Source organism: Ctenopharyngodon idella, chromosome 4, assembly GCF_019924925.1.
Source record: "Ctenopharyngodon idella isolate HZGC_01 chromosome 4, HZGC01, whole genome shotgun sequence".
NCBI classification, from domain to species: Eukaryota; Metazoa; Chordata; class Actinopteri; order Cypriniformes; family Xenocyprididae; genus Ctenopharyngodon; species Ctenopharyngodon idella.
The window spans coordinates 2,939,720-2,961,837 of NC_067223.1; the positions used below are offsets into that span (position 1 = coordinate 2,939,720).

General features: G+C 38.2%; 1 protein-coding gene across 1 annotated transcript in view; it reads right to left on the reverse strand.

Moving 5' to 3' along the window:
• Positions 1–22,118, reverse strand: part of LOC127511335 (thyrotropin-releasing hormone-degrading ectoenzyme-like) — a 148,148-nt gene that overhangs the window by 81,949 nt on the left and 44,081 nt on the right. Inside the window, exon 4 of the mRNA XM_051892107.1 lies at positions 547–701. Within this exon, the coding sequence (XP_051748067.1) occupies positions 547–701 (155 nt within the window). The remainder of the gene's footprint in view (positions 1–546; positions 702–22,118) is intronic.

A 22,118-nucleotide genomic window follows, 5' to 3' on the forward strand; every position in this document is an offset into this window, starting at 1 on the left:
AAGAGAGGCTATGAGGGACACAGGAATACTTCCTGATCAAAAATGTAGAGATGGTTAAAATCAGTCTCAGCCAACGGACTAAAACATACTGTACACTGTTTCGGTAGTGACATGAAAATGCGGGACACATTTTTTACATAAAGTTTCATGATTTAAAAATAAAATATATATTTTTTTTAACTTCACTTAAAAAAAAAAAAATCAAAAATATATTTTTTAAAAACAACAATGGAATAAAATTGCAAAAAATATTTCAATATCATTTTCCCAAGTTGAAATTGAGGGGTTAGGGTTTGGGATAGCCACCTCCCAATATTTTAAATATTATTGTGGGATTCAATAGATAATAAAAGGATCTTAGTAAACAGCTAAAATTTAAATACTTTTAAAATGTGTTTTTTGGTTGTGGGACAGCAGTTTGCACCAATTCAGAACGGCCCATATACATGAAGTCGTGACTTCTTTAAACCAGCATGTTTGACAGTGACTGCAGTGAAACCACACAGCAGATCATATGTTCCCATTACTCCCATAAATGTGTTTTACCTGATGGCAGATCTCGTGCACCACCACCATGGTGAGCTCCATCTGATAGGAGAAGGAGGAGACGTCAGGATCCAACAAGATCTTCTGCTCCACAAACACACTCAGGCCCCAGTTCTCCATGGCTGCATACGGATGCTTTGGCACTGCCAGTAGATCTGCACAGAATGAGAAAGATCCAAGCTCAACGACAGGAAAACAGGACTGTGAAACAATTTACAATGCCCTTATAAGCTTATACACTACCGGTCAAAAGTTTGGAATAATTAAAATTTTGTAAAGTTTTTGAAAGAAGTCTCTTATGCTCACCAAGGCTACATTTATTTGATCAAAAATACATAATCCTGTGATGCAACGCTGAATTTTCAGCATCCATTACTGACTAAACTAATGTGTTTAAAGGTGCATTCAGTAATTCTTCTGTACTAATTTAACTGGATTAGCCTTTAAATTAATCATACGTTTTTATCATCTAATTGCTAGAATCACATATCATTGAATTTTAAACCCAAAGTAGACAGCATAGCTACAAGATATGCAGCTCTATAATCATATTCATCCCAAACATATTTAAAATAGCTTTACTCCAGTCAGTGTATCAGTGAGACAGCAGACGGTTAATCAGCTGTTTTAAACGCCTCCTCCACCTCCATCAGCCCATCTCAAGAACGAGAAGAGAAGCGGTTAAAACCTCTGGCGCTGTTAAATCCACGTCTTATAATCAGCCACAGAGGAAGAGGAACTGTTGAAAGCTGTAACATGATTATCCGCCGGGCTGGTGTGCGTGTTTGCCTTATTTGCATGTTTTATGAATTCGGCTGAATGAAAGCAGCTGCAGAGTTTTGGAGGGAAGCTACAATCGTCATGACGACAGATAGAGCTGCAGGGCTGCGGCGGGAAAAAAGCCGCGTTAAAAGTGAACAGCTTTCAAACACTTTACTGATAATGACGAGTCCCCATTTGGACTGTACGTTCACACACAATTAATATTTCACGTTTTTATAAAGATAATGGAGCGCAAGCTCATTCAAGAGGCAAAGAACAATGAAAACAGCTACGCAAAGGTGAGAGACTGAAAGAGCTGCTCTATTAAATGACTTCAGAAAGTAAATCAGAAGCACACAGTGCAGGTTTAATCGGGCATTTTTAATGTTCTTTATGGGAGAGAGACTTGATGCTCTTTTAATTGGGCTTTTATACAGACTCATACGGCAATTACACGAGTGATGGTCTTGAAGAGAGAGACAAAACTACCATGGTAATCAGAGATGTACTTCAACTCAACCACCTTCCGTCAGAACTTAAAGATAAAGCCTGGTCAATACCCCCATCTAGACACCGCAATGCCCAGAACCAGTAAGTAAATATAACAATCCTTATCAAAGTAGGGCACCTTAACAATACTTTTTGTAAAGGAAACAAAGGGATTTTGAGGTAAATATGGACACATATGTTAAGCCTACTATAACTTGAGATAAGTATATTAGCCTTTTGTAACACATATAATGGAAAATATAATAAATGTCACAATAACAAGCGTGTTTGTTTACCGAATAACGATATTCGGAAAAACAGCACGAAAGCAAGAGAGACTGCTTTTATACAAGTTTAGTAAACATTAAGTTAATATTGAGAAACTTACATTGTAGAGTAGACACATTAATATCTGGTACGTTGTCTGTTTTTGCTACATTAACGAAAATATTTACAAACAAAGCAGCAGAATGTCGTGTCTGCTATTTACACACACAGTATTTGCGTCCCAAATGACGCACTATACACTATGCACTTATATACACTATGTACTTATGCACTATGTACTCATCCATGTAGTGTATGAATTTTATAGTTTATTTTGTCATTAAACATCGGAGTCTGTTCCCCCACCCCCTGCATGAAGTGTCCAACATTCCATACTTCATTTTTTCCATTAGTTTAGTGCATAATTTAGTGCATCATTCGGGTATTTAAAGTGCACTTTTTCTTTTTGGAATTTTTTTTTGTGTGAACGCACTACTCGCACTATTTGTACTTAAAAACGTCATAGAATAGTGCATAAGTACGCGAATTGGGACCCAGCAAAGTCCCTTTAAGACAAGTCATTTCACTTGGCGGCCATCTTTGAAATGCCTCTCGGGCATGCAAGTGCAGCTCCCATCTCTTTGAATAGGGAAACATCAAATTCTCCAAAGCTGCTTGCCACAGCCGCAACGCGTAGGTGTGCTCTTGTCACCTGTTTTTAAATCTTCATAGCCATGATGCAATAAAGGCTTTTTATAATTTTTTCAACACGATTCGAGTGCCTTGTACTATCATTATTTTTATAATAGCTGTTTGCCACGCTTTAGATTAAATTTCATACTTGAAATCACCAAAGAAATCTGACAACAACTGTCTCATAAATTTTGTTTCTAAAAGCTTGAATCATGACAAAAAACGACATTTTTTAGGTTGGATCAAGCTAATGCTAATGCGCAGTCCTAAATGTGCATCACTGTTTCTATAGAAACCGGAGCTTCTAACGGCCGCTGCAGTAACGCAATGACTTAACCAATTGGTGATTGGCTCTTATTTAGAAGGCGGGACTTATTTCGCCATATTGCGCATTGCACTTTCTCCCCTTCATAATAATACGAGTACACAGTCTTTCTATATATAAAGTCTTTGGACTCATTCATACGTGATTCATTCCTGAATGAATGAGTGTTTAGGAAAGAAATCGGTTGGATAAATGAAATTCACACATAAAACAGACACTTACTGCCACCTACTGGCATAACCATGTAACCTGCAGGAAAAGTCCATGTGCTGTTTGGATACTGTATCAGCACTATTACTATTGTACCACAATATTACCACCTGATACCATCATTGGACCCTGGTATCTCCACATTTTTTATTTTTTTGGAAAGTGGAGAGTTACAGGTACAGCAATGAAAGAAAGTAAGTCATCATAAGCAGGTATATGACCTGTAGTTGATATATAAAGCTGTGTTGCTGCATTGGCTTGAACAGGTTCTTTTTGGCAGAGTGCTGTAACATAACGTAAATCATTTGTGATGATGAAATTCCATCTCTCCCTGTCATTCACTGTCTCACTTTTGCTATTAAAATATGCTGGAGGAATCTGTGAGGGGAAGATGAATGGAAAAAATGGGGGGTGTAGACCAGGGCACAGTGAATGGCGGGAGACATAGAAACAAGAGCGTCTGATATCTATCTATCTATCTATCTATCTATCTATCTATCTATCTATCCTCAATAATATCACAGGGGCATATTTTTTCTCTCTCTGATAGTTTAGAAAAGTAATAGCACAATCTCCTCAACAAGACATGGTTTGACGCATCATTTATGTACAAACAGTTCAGGAAGAGATAAATGCTCCAATTCAATACACCAAGTTTGTTCAGATCAATAAAAATGAGGCTTTTGTTTCTTAACAGTTGAAGTGCAGAAATTACTGCCATATTTCACATAATCTGTTCACACAAAGCCTTGTTAACAAATATCACCTTGAATCTAGAGCGCAGCTCTCCCCTCAGGCGAAGACATTTCCATACTGTAGTTATTGTACATGTCGCCTCATGTAATTATGACTCCATTAATAATTCCATAATTACACTGTATTTGTCTCAGAGGAAGGCAGGGCTCTGAGAGGAAGAAACACTGAATCCCAAACCACTGAAAAGACTTAATAAAGTTTTGTCATTAGATTACTACACTTAATGACCATCAATGCGTCTGTGTTTGAAGCAGTTGTCCATGAACATTAGCAGTGCTACTTCTTTTTTTATGCTAGTTCTGTGTGTGAGGGGTTGAGGGCTTATTCACCATCAACACACTAAAAAATACACTGTGAGAAACAGAAATACATGAACCTGTTTACTCTGTTTACTCTTTATCCTGATTTACTTCATCTAAACCAGTTGCTGCAGTACAGACACGTTCATGCTAATGCTAACTGCACTTCATGGTAGCTATAATCTTTTCGATTCACTGCATGATATAGCCAAAATATCCTTATTAAATCTTAAAAACATGTGCATTATTAGAAACATCTGGCTTCACCATCTGACTTTTGTTTAGGAATAGAAATTTTTTACCATGGGTGCTGAGTAGATTGATTGCAGTCTACCAGTCAATCGCAAAGGCGATGCTGGTAGAGTGCACACAATTTAAATATGCTGCTGTTAAATTTTAATAAAAAATAAATATAAAAATGTCCTTCCTTCTCCTTTTAGTTTTTGTATGACTTGCACTTGACAAGTAAATTTTGGCCAGGCGATATAGTTATTTATTCAGTTACTATGACAACTAGGTAGCCTACTTTGCATCTTCTAAAGTCTTCAGAGAATGGAGCGCAAAATTGCGAAGCAAGCAGCATTAGGTAGCTTACACAAATGACCAAACTATAAATCTAAAATAAATTCCAACCCTGTGAAAATGTGAAAAGACTTTTTTCTAAATGCATTTTTCTGATCTGCCAAACAAATATAGCTATTCCAAAAAAAGGAAATGTGGAGAGACATTTTCGGACACTATGACAATGATTTCCCTGCAAAGAAGCTTAGCTTAGAAGATCAAAAGTGAAAAAAACCTTGAAATCTCAATTAACTGGTCAACCGTCACTTTTTACTCGCTCAGGCCTAAAAGCAAATGCGGCCATGGAGGCATCATTCTGGGTGAGTTACACCATCATTAAACATGCTAACATACTGCCAACACTTTTGCTTAAAGGAACACTCCACTTTTTTTGAAAATAGGTTCATTTTCCAACTCCCCTAGAGTTAAACAGTTGAGTTTTACCATTTTCGAATCCATTCAGCCGATCTCCGGGTCTGGAAAATTAGCCTATTTTCAAAAAAAGTGGAGTGTTCCTTTAAGAAAGAACTCACTTGGGGTGAGGACATTTTTTGTTCACTTAAGGACTGTCGGCAAAACACAGCTAGCAATGTCTAAATTGGTGTCAATCACCACTGACGGTGCACCTGTGATGGTCGAACGTTCAAACAGATTCATTTCCAAGTGCAAGGAGGAGGATGCTTTTCCAGATTTTCTTAATTATCGTTGTATATACACCAACAAGCTCTGTATGCAGATGTTAGATGGCTAAGCAGGGACAAATTCCTTGAAAGATTTTGCAAGCTGCTGCCTGAGATAAAGGAGTTTCTCCTATCTACAAAAAATACAGAATACAAACAACTGGAGGATGAGCAATGGCTTTTAGATTTGGCATTTTGACTGACCTGACTAACATGAGCTAAATTTAGGGCCATTCACACTGGGTACGTTTGCTGCGGTATGATTCCGAACGCGATTGTTCTCGGTGCCCCCCACATTGTTGGTCTGGTTTCACAATCAACTTGATTCTATCGAACCCTGGTGCATTTGCATTCATCTTACGTCATCACAAACAAGCACGGCGCATGATAGAAAACAGAAAGTGGGTCAATATATTGTGTTTTTATTAATTTGGTGCTACTATGTGCAGCTGAGTAAATGACACTTTGGTTTACTGTATGTGCATCCAGACTAAACTTCCAGTGTGAAAACGCTCTTAGAGCTGCAAGGTAAAGGGAAGATGGTGGTCAACATGATAAGCTCTTTCAAAGAAAACTACAGTTACGCACACCTAAACTGCAGCGCCACGAATTAGGGAACTTCCAAAACTTTGCATTTGAACTGCATAAGCAAGGAAATGAGCTTGCACAACTTGACAGTGAACGCTATTGAGCAGGTTAAGTTTGACTTTGCTTTACTTGAGCCAATCGCTAATTCATGTGCTTCCCATTTGGAGATGAGCATAAGGTTGATTCCCTGGCCTCAGACATGGGAAAGCTGTTTCAGATGAACCTATCAGCATTGGGGAAGGAGATTTTAGTACTGCAGATTGATATTCAGGTGAAGGCGAGGGCATCTTATGGACAGTTTTGAAACCTTCTTGCAGAAGACATGTATCCAAATACCAGAAAATGTGCCACCTTATTGACTGCACTGTTTGGCCCAACTTACTAATGTGAATCAGCCTCTTCTCACATGAAGATTATTAAATCAAAACACCGGTCCACCATGTATAATGACAATTTGGAGGCCTGTTTGATAGCTACCAGCAGCTACTGCCCAGATTATGTAAAACTGTCTGATCCCATTCAGTGTAACTCATCATTATAAGTTAAAATGCCCTGGCTATTGCAATCTATTGTTCTGTAGGTGTTTTGAGTTTAGTGTAAAAATTTAATGATATCAACGTTGAACATTATTATTATATTTAAATTAAAAAGATGAATTCCATATTGTTAGCAATGTGCAGGCAGATGATGAAGAAGCAGAAGATGATGATTCAAAACACAAAGTTTAATAAAAATCCAAAAGGTAATCCACAGAAGGCTTAGAACAAACACAACTTACACAGATGCTAACTTAAACAAGACTGGACAAACACTAAGTGATAGTGTATATATGGTGTATATGGTGAAAGACAAACTAAAAGACGAACAGCTATGATGAGGATTAGTGTCCATGGAAACTGAACAGTGGTGGGAAACTCAAACAAAGGAACACGTGTGACTAACGAATACAAACTAAAAGACCATGAAAACTAACAAACTGAACATAACTGACACATGTAGAGATAGTCCTGCAGCATTTGTAATGTTTTTTTTTTTTGTTTTGTTTTTTTAAATGAAACTGTGTTTAAAAAAAAAAAAAAAAAAGTTGGTAGATCTTATTGAGTTGGTCATTTAAAGGTAGATCATCACACAAAAAAGTGTGGGCACCCCTGCTTTATACCAATAGTCATGCCTGACAGAATAGCATCTCTCCTTTTAAACCATGCAGCTAAAAAGTTCTCAATAGTCCAGAGCGGAGATGTTCACGAGTCTTTTATCTGGAGTCCGAGTCAAGTCTGAAGTCTTTATCACTGGAGTCTGAGTCAAGTCTGGAGTCTTTTGTCACAAGTCCGAGTCGAGTCTCGAGTCATTAAAAAAAAAAAAAAAAAAAATTCTCATAATCAAATCCTATTTTTTTTATCCTAGTTGTATTATATAGAGAAAATAATATGAACTTTCTATCATCTGTTTTATTTGAAATTAAGGTCCTATGATGTAAGGGATAATGTACATCCTGCTTGTTACTTTATAATCCATTACAATGTACAAAACAGTCGTCCTGGCAAACCCGAGTAATCATTTTCAATACAGTCGGTAAGTGGACGCAAGATGGCGCCAGTGAGTCATGGTTTGTTATAAAGCAGTTTGCTATACAGCTTCGTTGTTATTGACGACAGTCAGAAAATATCAAATCTCGGAATGTCAGTTGAAAACTACACATACTGATTGCGATACGTTAAAATATTAGCTTTAAGTAATAAATGGATTGACATCTCTTTCTATCTTGTATGGACACATTAAAAAAGAGAAAAGCTGCATATAATACGAAAAGATTGATAAAACGTAGTGCTAGGTTTAAAGTCTAGATTTTTTTTGTTCATATTTTAACAGACTGGCAATCCAAATGAGCCATGCAGCTACAATAGCTAGCTGTGTGAGTTAATGTGACTAACCTTTGTGGATGCTATGTCTCATAAAATTTGATGATGTTGTTCCGGTGTCTTTAATTGTTTCCCACATTCTGTGCATCTAGCCGATCTGACATGATAATAAACCCAAACGAAAGAACATATGGCACAGTAGCTCCCGTCCTGTTTCATGGGACTCTTAGGACATTTCGGAGTTTACGCGCAATACACGGACATAGGTAATCAAATTCTATGACAAGAGTCCGATCTACCACGACACTTAAGGAAATATATGTGACGCAGATATCATAAAACCATTCAAACACAACACAAATTCTTTTTTAAAACCAGTAGTTAAGGGTAAAAGACTTGAGTCGTTTTTAAAATATTCATGAGCCTTGTGTCCAGTCGAGTCAAGTCTGAAGTCTATGCGACTCGAGTCCGAGTCACTAACTCGAGTGCCCATCTCTGGTCCAGAAACAGCAATAGGAAACATTCAATCAAGCATTAGCATTAGCTTTAGGCTGTTAATGCTATAAGCTCTGTCTTGTTTCTTCTGTTTTATAACTCTGATAAGAGTTTAACTGGCCTGACTGCAGTGCTGGGCTCTTGTAGAGTCTTTTTAGCATGTTGAACTGATGTGATGTGATGAAGGTCTGTAGGGACGACTGACAGAGCAGCTGTTCACTTTCACACACTCTATCATCATATACATCTAGTTTCACCTTCAGCAGTGTTACAGGATTACAGTATTGACAGAACATTCATCAGTGGATTAAACCAATTAGGAAAGAGATGTACATGAAAGTGCCCTAAACTGAGATAACTGAGTGTATAAAGTGTTTCACTTGCTATTTGACATTTTGATGCTTCAGTCTTGTCTTGTAGTGCAATTCCCACAGATCTTTCCTTTGATTTTCCAGAACTTTCTGTGCCTGCGTTTTTCAATATCCAGCTTTCAATTGTGGTTTTCAAGTCTGTGCTCGATTTCACGAGTTCACACTAATAGAATAGAATAAAAGTTTGCGTATTTGGTGTGCTGTCCGAGGGGAGGGCTCCGTATCTGTGGTTATAGGATAGTAACCAGGCGAGTATGAGGAGACGGGGTGGTGAAGGGATGCAGAAAAAATGTCAAGGAACGTAGGTGAGTTGGCTATGTATATATATAGGCGTCCTCTCGTACTGGTTGGATAGGCAATTTAAACGTGTTCCTCCCGAACTTTGTTATTAAAACATCATTTAGAATTCATTTCTGTTTAGTTTTTCTGACTATAATTAACACTTGTTATATTTTCTTCATGTTCTCAGCTGGACATTTTGTCAGTTGCTTGGTTTCTTTGTCAGTTGCTTGGTCTCTTTCCTAAGTTTGTTAATATATTGTTATATCAGTCTGAAAACTTAATATCAAGAACATCCAGTTAAACAAAAACACCAGAAACTGAGTTTACTGCTTGCCTGCTTAAGCCTCATACACACCAGGACGATTATCACGCGTGCTTATTACCAAGATGTTTTTCGACGCGTCTTTGTGTCCATACCCAAGTGATTTTCACTGGCGATGCGTGAACGTGCTAATTCACTCCCTGACAGTATATGGTGCTTGTGCTTGGTGCAAGTGAATGGTAGTGCAAATAAACATATTTATGAATTAGACATTCTAAATAATATTTCTTGAATGTAAATAAAGCAATAAAAATACAGATATAAAATGTTTTTTAATGCGCTCCGTCAAACCAAAAGAATGAACCTGAGGCGTTTTTGTTTTTTTTAAATGACGCTTATACGCCTGGCATTTTACGTATCGTGAGCACACTCACATTGGCGCCCTTTGTTTAGTCACGAGGCGTTAAACGTCGGTGATAATTGTGTGTGATAATCGTCCCAGTGTGCACAAGCCTTAAGGCTACGTTCAGACTGATTTTTGTGCATATCCGATTGAAATCCGATCAGATTTAGCAAGTGGGAAAAAAGTGGGAAAAAAAAAAAATCACATGAAATGCGTTTTTTACAAATCTGTTTCAAGCTACATTCATATGTTGTTTGCAATCCTATTCAAATTGCATTTCTGGAAATCCGTTTCAGACTAACTGCTCTGGGGTGTGTTTCCCAAAGCCAACTATGGCTGCCAGTTCCGTTGTTACCAATAGAGTTCAATGGAACTTGCGACCATAGTTGAATAACTATGGTTTTGGGAAATGCACCTCTGATCAGATTTTGCGTGTTTTTTGTGACTTTCTCACGCCATAGAAAACATGAACGTCAGACGTATATAGGTTATAGGAAAATATAGGAAACATGCTGATAGTCGCTGCAGAAACAAGGTTGTGTTGTTGCAAAGTGCCGGACAAGCAAAAAATTACAATATAACGGTGACATGTTTTGAGACCAGCAGAAATGACAGCACGTAATAAAGCAATGAATACCAGTCTCCTTCATTTCTGCCAGTGTCTCAGAAAAAGCAGTAGTCCAGCGCGGCAGCTGTACATTGTCATGTTATAAATAAGACAGCATCTTTATTGCAAACCCCTCCATGTTGCAGTTGTTGTTTTTGGTGTATGCCTACCAATGCAACATCATTGCCATAGAAACCAATGCATATATTCCAGAAAACAAAAGAGAGGCATGGACACACAAATCGGATTTGAACAGTTGCAATAAACATTTGGACAGTCAATAATTTTAGATCAGATTCCAATTGGATACGTAAATATTCAAATTTGGACTGACAGTGTGAACGTAGCATTATTGTCTTTCCTCATGTGGCTTGCTTACTGACTATGAGAGTGTCACAACAGCTTCAGATACATCATCAGAACACACACACACACACACACACACACACACACACAAAGTCACTTGTCTTGGCTATTCTGTGTCAACCTAAAACTTTGCGTAACTTTTCAATGTATTTATATTACTAAGTTATCGCAAGCCATTGCATTATACATATCATGATTTGTACATTTACGATATGTCAATAATTTCTATATATTTTGTACAGCCCTATTACTATCAAGCCATGTTAGGACACAGAATTGTGCTTTATTCGTCAGTGATGCTGGTGTGAATCTGGTCTGCATTTAGAACAGGTTCAGAGAGTTTCATCAGCTGCTGATCAAAAGGACTTTCATGTTGAGATGTTCCAGTGGTTTCTACTGAGGTAAATCATGAAGGCTTGATCTGAAATGTTTCCAGATCTCAAAGTCTCTCACCTGGATATTCATTTTCAGAATTATCTGCCCAATTTGCATTGATTTTCTTTAGATGTTTCTGCACGTGGAGACTCAGTTTGCAGTTTGCCGTAATTGGTGTGGTTTTGTTGGCTAATTGGGCCACAAATTTCAGTTCAGTATGAAGCTGTTTGACTGAATCATGCTGTTGAATAAATTGCAACAGACCTAAAATTACTGTTTTTATTTCAGACAAATGAAATATGTGCTCTTGTGGCTTTTTCTCATATTAAAGACACACTGTGACTTCCTGATGAAGTCATGTTAAGGTTTATGTGGGTTTGTTGTGTTGATTTCAGCACAGTTTGTGCTTTCTACATTCACCTGGACTCCATATTCCGCACATATTCCTTGCAATCTCAGTCTTATTTGTTCTTACTTCCTGCATCTGGTTCAAACAGCACTGAATTTTAACTCCCAATGCAGCATAGAGAAGTCAATACGGGGTCATGACTCCTGATTGTCAGTTTCTTAGCCTTCAGAGGCACACTCAAACTAAACAGAAACCAACAAAAATTATCTTTTAAAATGTCCTGAATCAGTGAACAGCAGAATGTCGTCCCTCATTTACCACTGACTTTCATTAAGCTCAGGAGCATATGAGGTTGAATATGAGGAGAGAGGGAAGCATTTGGGTCTCTGTGTGTGTGTTCATGGTAAAGTGGAGAGACTCGTTCTCGGTCCACAGCACCCCTGACGCCCTGCGGTCTGCTCTCACATCTGAGCTCTTAACACAGGCAGCAGGGCAGAAGAGAGCAGCCCTTCGTGGGGCTGCAGTGGTGCCTGAGGACAAAAGCCTCCAGAGAGGGTCAAACAGATGCTCTCAGCTCATCTCATTATCACACAGTTCACTCCACCTCTCCATGAAGCTCTGTGCTCATCATTCACTAAAGATTCAGCGCTTTCCTTCTGTTATCGCAAACTATCAGAACTGCATCTGAACATTTACTCCCCCTTAACAAGACAGCTGTTACTGTAAATTATTTCGTTATTGGTTTGACAACCAATAAAACACTCAAGGTTAGATTTCTGAAAACTGTTTGGAGTCAAACTGCTACACTATAGCAATAGAATTATACAATTTTATGGCTCAGAGTTGCTCGTTCATAGCTCAAGAGTCCTAATGGAGTACTAGATCTGTTTTATTTAGACTAGCCTCAAAAAACCCACTGGGAGACCTAAAAATAAACACAAATGAAACAATGTTGATGTAAAAGAAGAGTATAGAGCTACTAAAAGAATGTGGACAGCAGCTCTGATCCTTAGTCTTATTAAACGAGAAATGTTTGAGTTCATATTGAGATCTTTGACTTTTGATTGCAGACTGGCACTATTTATGGGCAAATATGAGCACAGTTTGAGACATTATTGAGATCTTTTCTAAAACTTAAGAAGAGCAGGAAACTGAGGAAAACCTTTTGTTTTCTGAAAGGATTTGTCTTATCTCAGTCACTGAGGTATGTGTTACTCATGTAACATAGTGTCCTGTCCGTTTCGTAACGCTTTTTTATTTAGCGCCTGCATCATTCCCAGACTCAACACCTGTGAGTGTTCCTCACACTAACACATTCCCGGTCTCTCTCCTCACAGTGGATCAAACCCACAGCATTCCCGTTCTTAACCTGATAACACAATCAATCACAATTTCAGCCGCTATAAGCACTATTACGGCTCCAGCTGGAGCGTCCTGCTAGTATCAGCTCTCCCTAATGATGTCTGCGGCCCATTCTGCTCTTCCACAAATCACAGCTCCTGAAATGGAGAGAAGTCTTTAGAGGTGAGAGGCAATAACAGTGAGAAGTGGTCAAATTCAGGTGCTCACTACAAATCAGAGCTGCACCGAAGCACAACGGAGGGACACAAACATTTTTTTTCTTCTCGGTTCCCGGGAGAGAGTGTTCAGGACCGGAGCGACAGGCTGGGTGGAATTATTATGACACAGATCAGTGAGCTACAGACATTGTCCTGAAACACTCCAGCAGTTTTCTGCTCTCCATTTGCTATTCGTCTTTATCAGTAATTGGAAGAGGAGAAAAGGCGAAGCTGCTTGTTATTGGACTTTTTGTCTCTCTGCTGACGTTGGGATGGAAAGTGTACGAGTGGCAGAAATAGAAAAAATATTCAAAACCGTGAACTTGCACTTTAATATGTGCGACTGTGAAATTATCAGCAGAGACTGCTGGGAAGACACAGCATAGCGTCAAGGGACTGTTGAACAGAAAGTAAAAGAGTTCAGTGTCTCTGAGAAAATTCCCTCAGTTCTAGTAAACTATTAAACTGCATCATCAGGCGCTTCCACAGTAGTGTGTTCAGACGAAAACACACAATGTGCTACAGGAAACATATTGTAGGGATAATTAATAGTTGCTTTTCTTTTGGTACTTCCTGAAAAAGTCCATGAAAAACAATGTGCTGTTTTATCAAAAACTGAAATGGAACAGAAACCTGCTAGTTTAAAAAAACGCAAGTTGAAGCAACATATTGTTTGTTTGGCTGCTTCATTTTTCTCTTCCTCATGGCACAGCATTTTCCTTTCTTCTTTTATTCCTGCCAAACTTGGTCTTGGGCCTAATTCACAAAGACTCATCCCCCTTAGTTACCGTTGCTACGTCCGACAAGCCATGGCACTCTCACGGCACACATCACATTTTCATGCAGTGAAAAATACATTGCGGAGCAAAGAGGACACTGACAATGCCCCAACAGACAAGACAGAGCAAGTTACTTTTTGGTATGAAACAAAGTTTCTGCTTTTTAAATGTTTTTAAGAAATTCAAACAATAAATACCGTTTTGTGGCTCTTTAATGTGTCGTGAAAGATCACTAAGCACCTCAGTTCAAGCTGAATGTGAAACGATCATCTCTTCTTACTAGTTATAGCACAAAATAAACATGAATGAACATCAGAAGGTATGTTGTTTCAACCATGGAAAGATGTCAATACATTCCATTTTTCAAGTTCAAGTCCACCAGCGTTAATCTACTAACTCTCCTGTCTGGTTTGTTTGTGGGACAGAATGGCAGATTCGGCATTATGATTGGTCAGATCACCTGTCAATCAAACTCCAGGCGAAGGGTGAATTGAGCCTAAAACATTCATACACCCAAATCATTCTCACATCATAATAAATGTAGCAAATGTAGAGGAAAACAGGCCAGATTGTTATTTTGCTCTGAACATTTATTAAAAATCTCAAACCAGTGCTAAATAAGTGTTTTGACCACAGACACAATAAATTAAAGCAATAAGCCCCAAGAAGCTGTGGTTTACAGTGAATTTATGCGGAGTGCCTAAAACCCCCTTAGCTATTATAAAATCACTGTAAACCATGGCTTCATGGGGATTATTGCTTTTAAAAAATGGTAACCACACAATACAAATATTAAAGCCAAAAAATATGTATCAATGCAAGTAAAATAATTAAAAGGCTTCCTTCCGCTGGAAAAAAAATAGTCCCTGACCTTGAACAGCAACAGAAGTTACATTTATTACACGATTAGATGGCGGCAAAGATTGTCTTTATGAGCAAGTCACTCAGTCGCAAAGACGTTTATATTGAAACTTGTTGTGAACACGAAACAAGACGCAAATGACAAATGCTTTGACTAGCGCTGTCAGTGTCAGCAGGGCACAGGAAAACCCATTAAATGTTAAAAGGACAAGATCGCAGCAGACATTCAAATGGATTTTTTATTATGAACATAGGAGTGACCTGAAGGAAAATGCTAAATCTGAATGCAGGTAATACACTCGGTCACTCGATATCTCTCTCACAATACTCTTCTACTACATAATGCAGTAAGCTTCAATGAACAAAATCAATAGAGAACAAACATATGTTTACATTGCTAAGAATGATTGTTAAGACAGACGCAGCAACATACACATTCAGGGGCGCAGCAATACTTATGTAATGCGGTCAGCTGTATGTTTTCGGGAATTTTACAATGGTTTCAAACACGGCTCAACCAATTAGAATCAAGGGCCAGAGCTATCCGTTTTATAAATAGATTTTTACATTTTCAAGAAAAATGAGTGATATATGAGTTAAATTTGCTGCTATGATGCTAATGATGTAGTAGCTAAAGTGTCCTGAATGGTTAGAATGTTGCAATGTGGTTGCTAATATGTTCTGCGCTCTGCTAGCATTCTGCTATGCATTTGCTAAAGTGTTTTGGGAATTTGTTAGCGTATTTCTGTAGCTTAGCATACAGCACCCAGTAACACTCTCATGTTTGTTTTGATGGTGAGATGATGTTTCTGGGGATTTCAACACCCTAAATTTTGGCACACAAAGTTTGGCCACAACAACACATACACCTCATTAGCACTCGGTGGGTAACTAGTTTGGACTTAACCTTTGGTTAAATGTCAGTGTTGATATTAGAGGAAACAACATACAACAACAACTACAGCAGCATATAATACAGCTTGTTTATTCCACAGAAACCAGGTCAGATTTGTTTCTGGAAACTATTGCTGATTCATCTTCACATTTAATCCCGCCAAGTGAGATGTGAGATATTGCATGTGCGTGTGTCAATGGCCATTAAGTTTAGTGTCTTCTGGTGCTTCTCCACTCAAGAGCAGGTCTGAGATCAGATCCATCATTATAGAGACTCTCAAACCCACAACACTTCAGTAAAGACGAACACTTGACTATGAGAGCTAAAGGTTAAAGTCTCTTCATCTCATCAGAGTGAACAATATGTTAAATATAAAAATTAAATACTTTATGTTAAACGTTTTTAATGTTGAAAAACAAGATCATTGATAATAACTTGCTCATGGATGAAGATTTTGCTTATATATCATCAGTTCTTCACGTAAAACATTAAAGGGAAATTTTCTGCACTTTTGCAGCATTTTGTTTTCCCTGAAGTCTATGAAGTCCTGATGTCATTTGTTCATTCAGTAGTTCACACTGTTATTTATCAGAGAAAATATGCAAATTAGGACAGTCATATGCTAATGAGCTCATGATCGTGATGCCATAACGATGATCATAACGATTGATTGCCATTTCAATAAATGATCTTGATGAACTGAGGAAGGAGTTTTATGGCCATTAACCCCAAACTCGACAATTAGCATAGAGTTTGGATTGGCGGGATGTTTCTGGGTAAGAACTCCCTGCCCATCCATGCAGCCTAGCATGCATAAGAGCAGGGGAGTTGGGGAAGTTATTAAATGTTCAGAATGTCAAAATCTACCAGTGGAGATTCTCACTGTATCTGAAGTGTCTCAAAGATACTGAAATCTTCACTTTGTTTTGATTTTGTACATGTGGAAGCATATTCAATACATTCGGCTGTGGGAAAAACTCCCAAGCATGAATCAGAAGCTTCAATACCGTCCTCACACACCCAGTGTCGTGTTTGTGTGTGTGTTGAGTTGACATCTTGAGTGCAGAAAACCTCCTCTCCTCAACAAGGTTTTCCTCCTTTTCTCGAGACTGTTTGATCATGAACTTAAACTGTCACTTTTTCAAGTCAAAGATAAAAAAATGAGAAACATTTGCCTTCCTTTAACTCTTGTCTCTCTCTAAAATAGAAAATATAGAAGTTTAAAGAAAATTCTTAGTAGTTTGGTGTGTTTTGGTCGTACATGAGTTGTTGACTTTAGACTTTTCTTCATTAAATTCAGTCACCCTCCCAAATAAACTAGCCAGTGTTGATCTTTGTCTTCAGATCTACAATCTCAGGGGAAGTTGTGACGTGACCTCTGCCAGTCGAGAGCTGTTATTTTCCAGCGAGTTTCAGACTGGTCAGTCATTGGGCTCTGGTTTCCGTGTTTTGTCACGTCTTTCAGAAATGTCACATTGTTAAAAATAGAATGAAAAGAAAAATGCAGCACTGAGATGCTTTTCCCGACAGACGCTGCCAAACTGACACATTCAGCACTGCACTGAGAGCAGAAAGTGAAAGCAGAGAGGAAACTTCACTTCACTAAAATGTATTTGAATGTAAACTCAGCTGCATCCTGATTTAATCACAACTAAAATTTCAGTAGCTTTGAGAAATGCCAACTGGCAGAAATCCTAAATGTTGATTCATGCTTCTAGTTTCCCACATGGACACTTCTTGGATAAATTTCAACAATTAGACGAGGACAAAATGACCCAAAACTACAGTGAACATACTGTTGTATTGTTCAGTTATCTGTCTGTCCAAATACAAGTAAAGCATAACAATAATTTCAATTACCGGTTGCAAGTCAAAACATCAAAAATTAACTATTAAAGTTCCCCTGTAGTCAATAATTTTATCCCTTAAAACTCATCTTTGATCACCAAAATATCTTTAAAGATTTTTTTTTTTCCTGTGAAAATTTTTTTTCATCCCTTAAAATGGCTTGAATGTAACTTTAGTATACGCGGACCAAGAATATGCAAATTAGCCCCTTCTCCACTCATTCACACCAGCTCAGAGATCCACTCAGTCAACTTTACTGTAGTAAATGCTGCACAATGGAAAGTGGAAATGCTGGTTTAAATGCTTTCAACATTTCAGAACGTCAGTGGAGAAAGGCATATAGTTCATCATAACTTCATAATATACATCAAATACACATCATATCATTCACCCACTATATTGCTAAATGTACACGATTTTTCATATCAACAGAAAAAATATACCGGGATAACCCAGCTTCTCTTGAGACTCCCCTAGTTTGTAGCATAGTTAATGATATGTTAAAGCCTGCCTGCACATTGACATGATTGGTTACAAGGTAGTTTGTGATGTAAGGAACACCAGCGATTTCAAGCCATGTTTTTGAGACTGGCTTTGGTTCATTGCAGTTTTAAGGAGAAGATACTCTGCAATGTTGTTGACTGATGAATTTGCACATTGTCTTAAAGCATATTAAAACACCACATAGACATATAAACAACATTAAAAACTTGATTTTTACCACAGAGGGTCTTTAACTTTTTTTTTTTTTTTTCAAACCCATAATGTCCACTAGGGGGCAGTGAACTGGACATTTAACTGTGGGATAAACAAAAAAAATAAATAAATAATTATTAAAAATATGACTGAATCAGAAGATGATGACAGACTCAAAGATATTTGTTATGTATTTATTCATGGAAAATTGAGCAATATGCTTGTAAAATTTAAGCAATATAATTCAGTTTATGGTGACAGTTGGCCGGTCATCGCCTAGGGATTTTAATTGCATATTCCAGATTTCATTCACCCGCTTTTCATTTTATTTATAAACACTGTTATACTGTAAAGTGCCTTTGATAATGTAATTATAGAGAAGTTTTGTGAAGCATCTGATAAAACTAAATTGGCTGAAAATCTTCCTTGATCCACATGAAAAGCTGAAGAGTTGCTAGTAACAGACAGTTTTTGTGTCCGTCCTGTTTGAGCTGCAGTGGTTTTGTCTCTCAGATGAACAGGAATGTGGGCTGCAGGACCCAGAAATCTCAGTCCGCAGTCAAGTATGAGAGCCTCCAAGTGTATGAGGTGCATTTAACTCTCCAGTTAAATTATTCATCGCAAAGTGACAGATTTCTTTATACTTTTCTTATATACAGTACCACATAACTGATGCTCAGTGCTGGACTTCCATTTACACCACAATATATATAATGTATATATTTTATGGCAGAAGAAAAACAATATACTAACAATAACCTTACAAGTAAAAGCTAGAATGACACAAAAACAGGACAAAGAACCCATATTTTTGCAATGTCGGTACACAAAAAACCATTACAGGCAAATTAAAAGCAAGATACAAAGAAAAAGGTCTTGAGCTGTTTTTGTGAAGCTTTTATGTGAATGTTTCTTGGCAAATTTCTAATGGCGAGTTTCAGGCTTTGGTGCCTTTGTTCTGTTTTGTTGGGCGACTTACAAAAGCACATGAAAAGAAATGGCCAGCATTAGATAAAGACTGAAGCACAAACACACTCACATTATCAGGGTGTATAAAAGGCTTTGGCCAATCAGGGACTTTTCAGTTTCATTCGGTTTAAAGGCAAGTGAACAAAAAAAAGTTTAGACAAAGAATTTAAAGGTGAACGCAAGTGCAGTAATGTGACAGACATTTTCTCTTTGAGCTGCTCTAAATGATTTTTAGGTCTTTCATACACAAAAACATAAAGACTTCACAAAAAGACTCTAAAATATGTAATCTGCCACATAAACACACACATTGGGAAACATCTGATTTTCACTGTCTGACTTTCCTGCAGCAGAACAAATGCTTGGTAAACAAACCATCCAATCAATAGCCTCCATTTATGATACATTCTTTTCTTTTCCTCATATCCTCGTGCTCAGTAAAGCAATCTGTCTTTTGTTTACAGCGTTCATATGGCAGATGCTTCAGACGGTCGATGGTATTGGCAGACACTCTAATTTGTTCACGCAGGTCAGGCGAGAGGCGTTTCAGACGTGAACACCTTATTGTTGAATTCTTGCACCTGATGAGTGTCATTAGGATAAAGACGCATTCAAACACACTCAGTGAGTTTATATAATGTTTCTGTTAAACACTGTCACTGTTCCCTATTGGATCTGCGTCTATGCGGGTTTATTCATGAGGATCTTCTAATCTGTTACTGAATCTGAACGCTCAGATCACAGAGGTAATTCGCAGCAGGTTCGTCACAGCTTAGTGCTGAATGAGCTTCTCCGTGGCCTAAAACACAAGCTCGTTCATTTGGACAGAGACAGCGCAGTCAGCAGAGGATCTGCAGCTCGATGAGAGTGAAGTGAATACTGATCAGCCGCCATCTTCATCAGTCACATGTGTTGCTCTCAGATCAGCTGCCGCGAGATTTTCGCTTGCTTGGGCTGGATGGGCTGGAGATGGGAAACTGGGGGTTTGTTTCACAGAAGGATTTTCAAAGTGTTCACAGCTTGAATGATGTATCTTTGAATCCTGGATGATGGTTGAATTGAATCTGATTCATATGGCTCTCATTGGCTGTTTCTCTCTGAGTGCCATGGAAACCCTGATGACTCTTTGATCTGGACGGATCTCGGCTAATTGACAGGGATGTGATCAGGATTTGGTGGCTACCTGCTGCTCTCTGACTGTGCATGTAGCGTTTCACCCTCAGCTTTGCTTAAGCCTCTCTTACATTGCCTTACAAATTCACACAGGGTCTTAAAATTGCACTATTTATTGCACTATTTATTTGTGTAAAACTTCTGAGGTTTGATACTGAGCATGTATGAGTCAGTTGTTTAGTTTTCATACTAGGGGCCAGATTTACTAAACGGGGCACATTAGCGTGAGAGTGCAATTCCACAAATGCACCAATGGGACTGGCAAGTTTTGCACGTGATCTGCTGATGAGCAAAGTAAAGAACACAGACGTAGTCAAACCGTTTACATACTGACCAACGCAATCTACCAAGAGCAGCGAAAATTAGCGTTGGGTCGCAAATAAGCAAAGCTGATGCTTCTTCAGTTGCAGGTCGACACAGGCGCAACTTGTTACATGTAATCTGACAAACACTTACACACACACACACACACACACATATATATATATATATATATATATACACTATATTGCCAAAAGTATTGGGACACCCTTCCAAATCATTGAATTCAGGTGTTCCAATCACTTCCATGGCCACAGGTGTATAAAATCAAGCACCTAGGCATGCAGACTGCTTCTACAAGCATTTGTGAAAGAATGGGTCGCTCTCAGGAGCTCAGTGAATTCAAGCGTGGTATCGTGATAGGTTGCCACCTGTGCAATAAGTCCATTCGTGAAATTTCCTCACTACTAAATATTCCACAGTCAACTGTTAGTGGTATCACAACAAAGTGGAAGCAATTGGGAACAACAGCAACTCAGCCACAAAGTGGTAGGCCACGTAAAATCACAGAGCGCAGAAGTCGCCAACTTCTGCAGAGTCAATCCACCTTATTCCTGACTAGCCTACTGCGTTTTGAGTTATGGGTCGAACTTCCGGTTTGGGGAACTTCCATTTAAAAAGACTGAAACTAATCATTTCAAATCATAAGGTTGCCCTACAAATAAAGCTTATCCGTCAGTTTGACTGAATGAGCTGTCAATTTTTCTTTCATATTTTATTTTCAGACATCATGAGAATAACGTAACGCTTGGTATTTTAACGTGACATGTTTTAACAAGAATGTCTATGGCAAGAGCTCTTTTTAGTCATTGCTTTCTATCCTCGTGTTTATTTTCTTTTGTCCCTTTGCATACAGCTGTAATAGTATGAAAAAGGACAACATATACTGCACATTTGTGGTCTGTTCTCCCGATATAATTTACGATATATCCCATTAATAATTCACTGGAATGCACAAAGAATCTTTCATTTTTCTCCTCAAAGCCTCACGTCTCTTTCCAGGTTTGTTTTCACAGGTAGGCCTAAATACAGTTTATTATATGTAAAAATGAAGGAAATAATTTTGAAATAGTATCACACAATGCTGAAGTTCATGAAGATTTTTTATTAAGGCAACGTATATTACATAACACAGATATATATCTCTACAGTGATATTTAACCCGTCCGTTACTGCTGTGGAAAGAATCGCGCTTGTTCATGGTCTGTTGAAAGTACTTTGTTGATGCTTTTACACTTTTAAATGTCCTTTTAATGTTCATTGGTTGAAGGGTGAGTAGTCATCTCATTGTACCCAGTTAAAAAAAAAACACATTATTGCGTTCATAGAGCGAACCTTTCACTGACTGTTTACAGCTTAACGGAAGTTAGACCCATAATTCGTGCAAGTGCAATGCAAAGCGTCGGATGCAGTGGTGTAAAGCACGCTGCCACTGGACTCTAGAGCAGTGGAGATGTGTTCTCTGGAGTGAC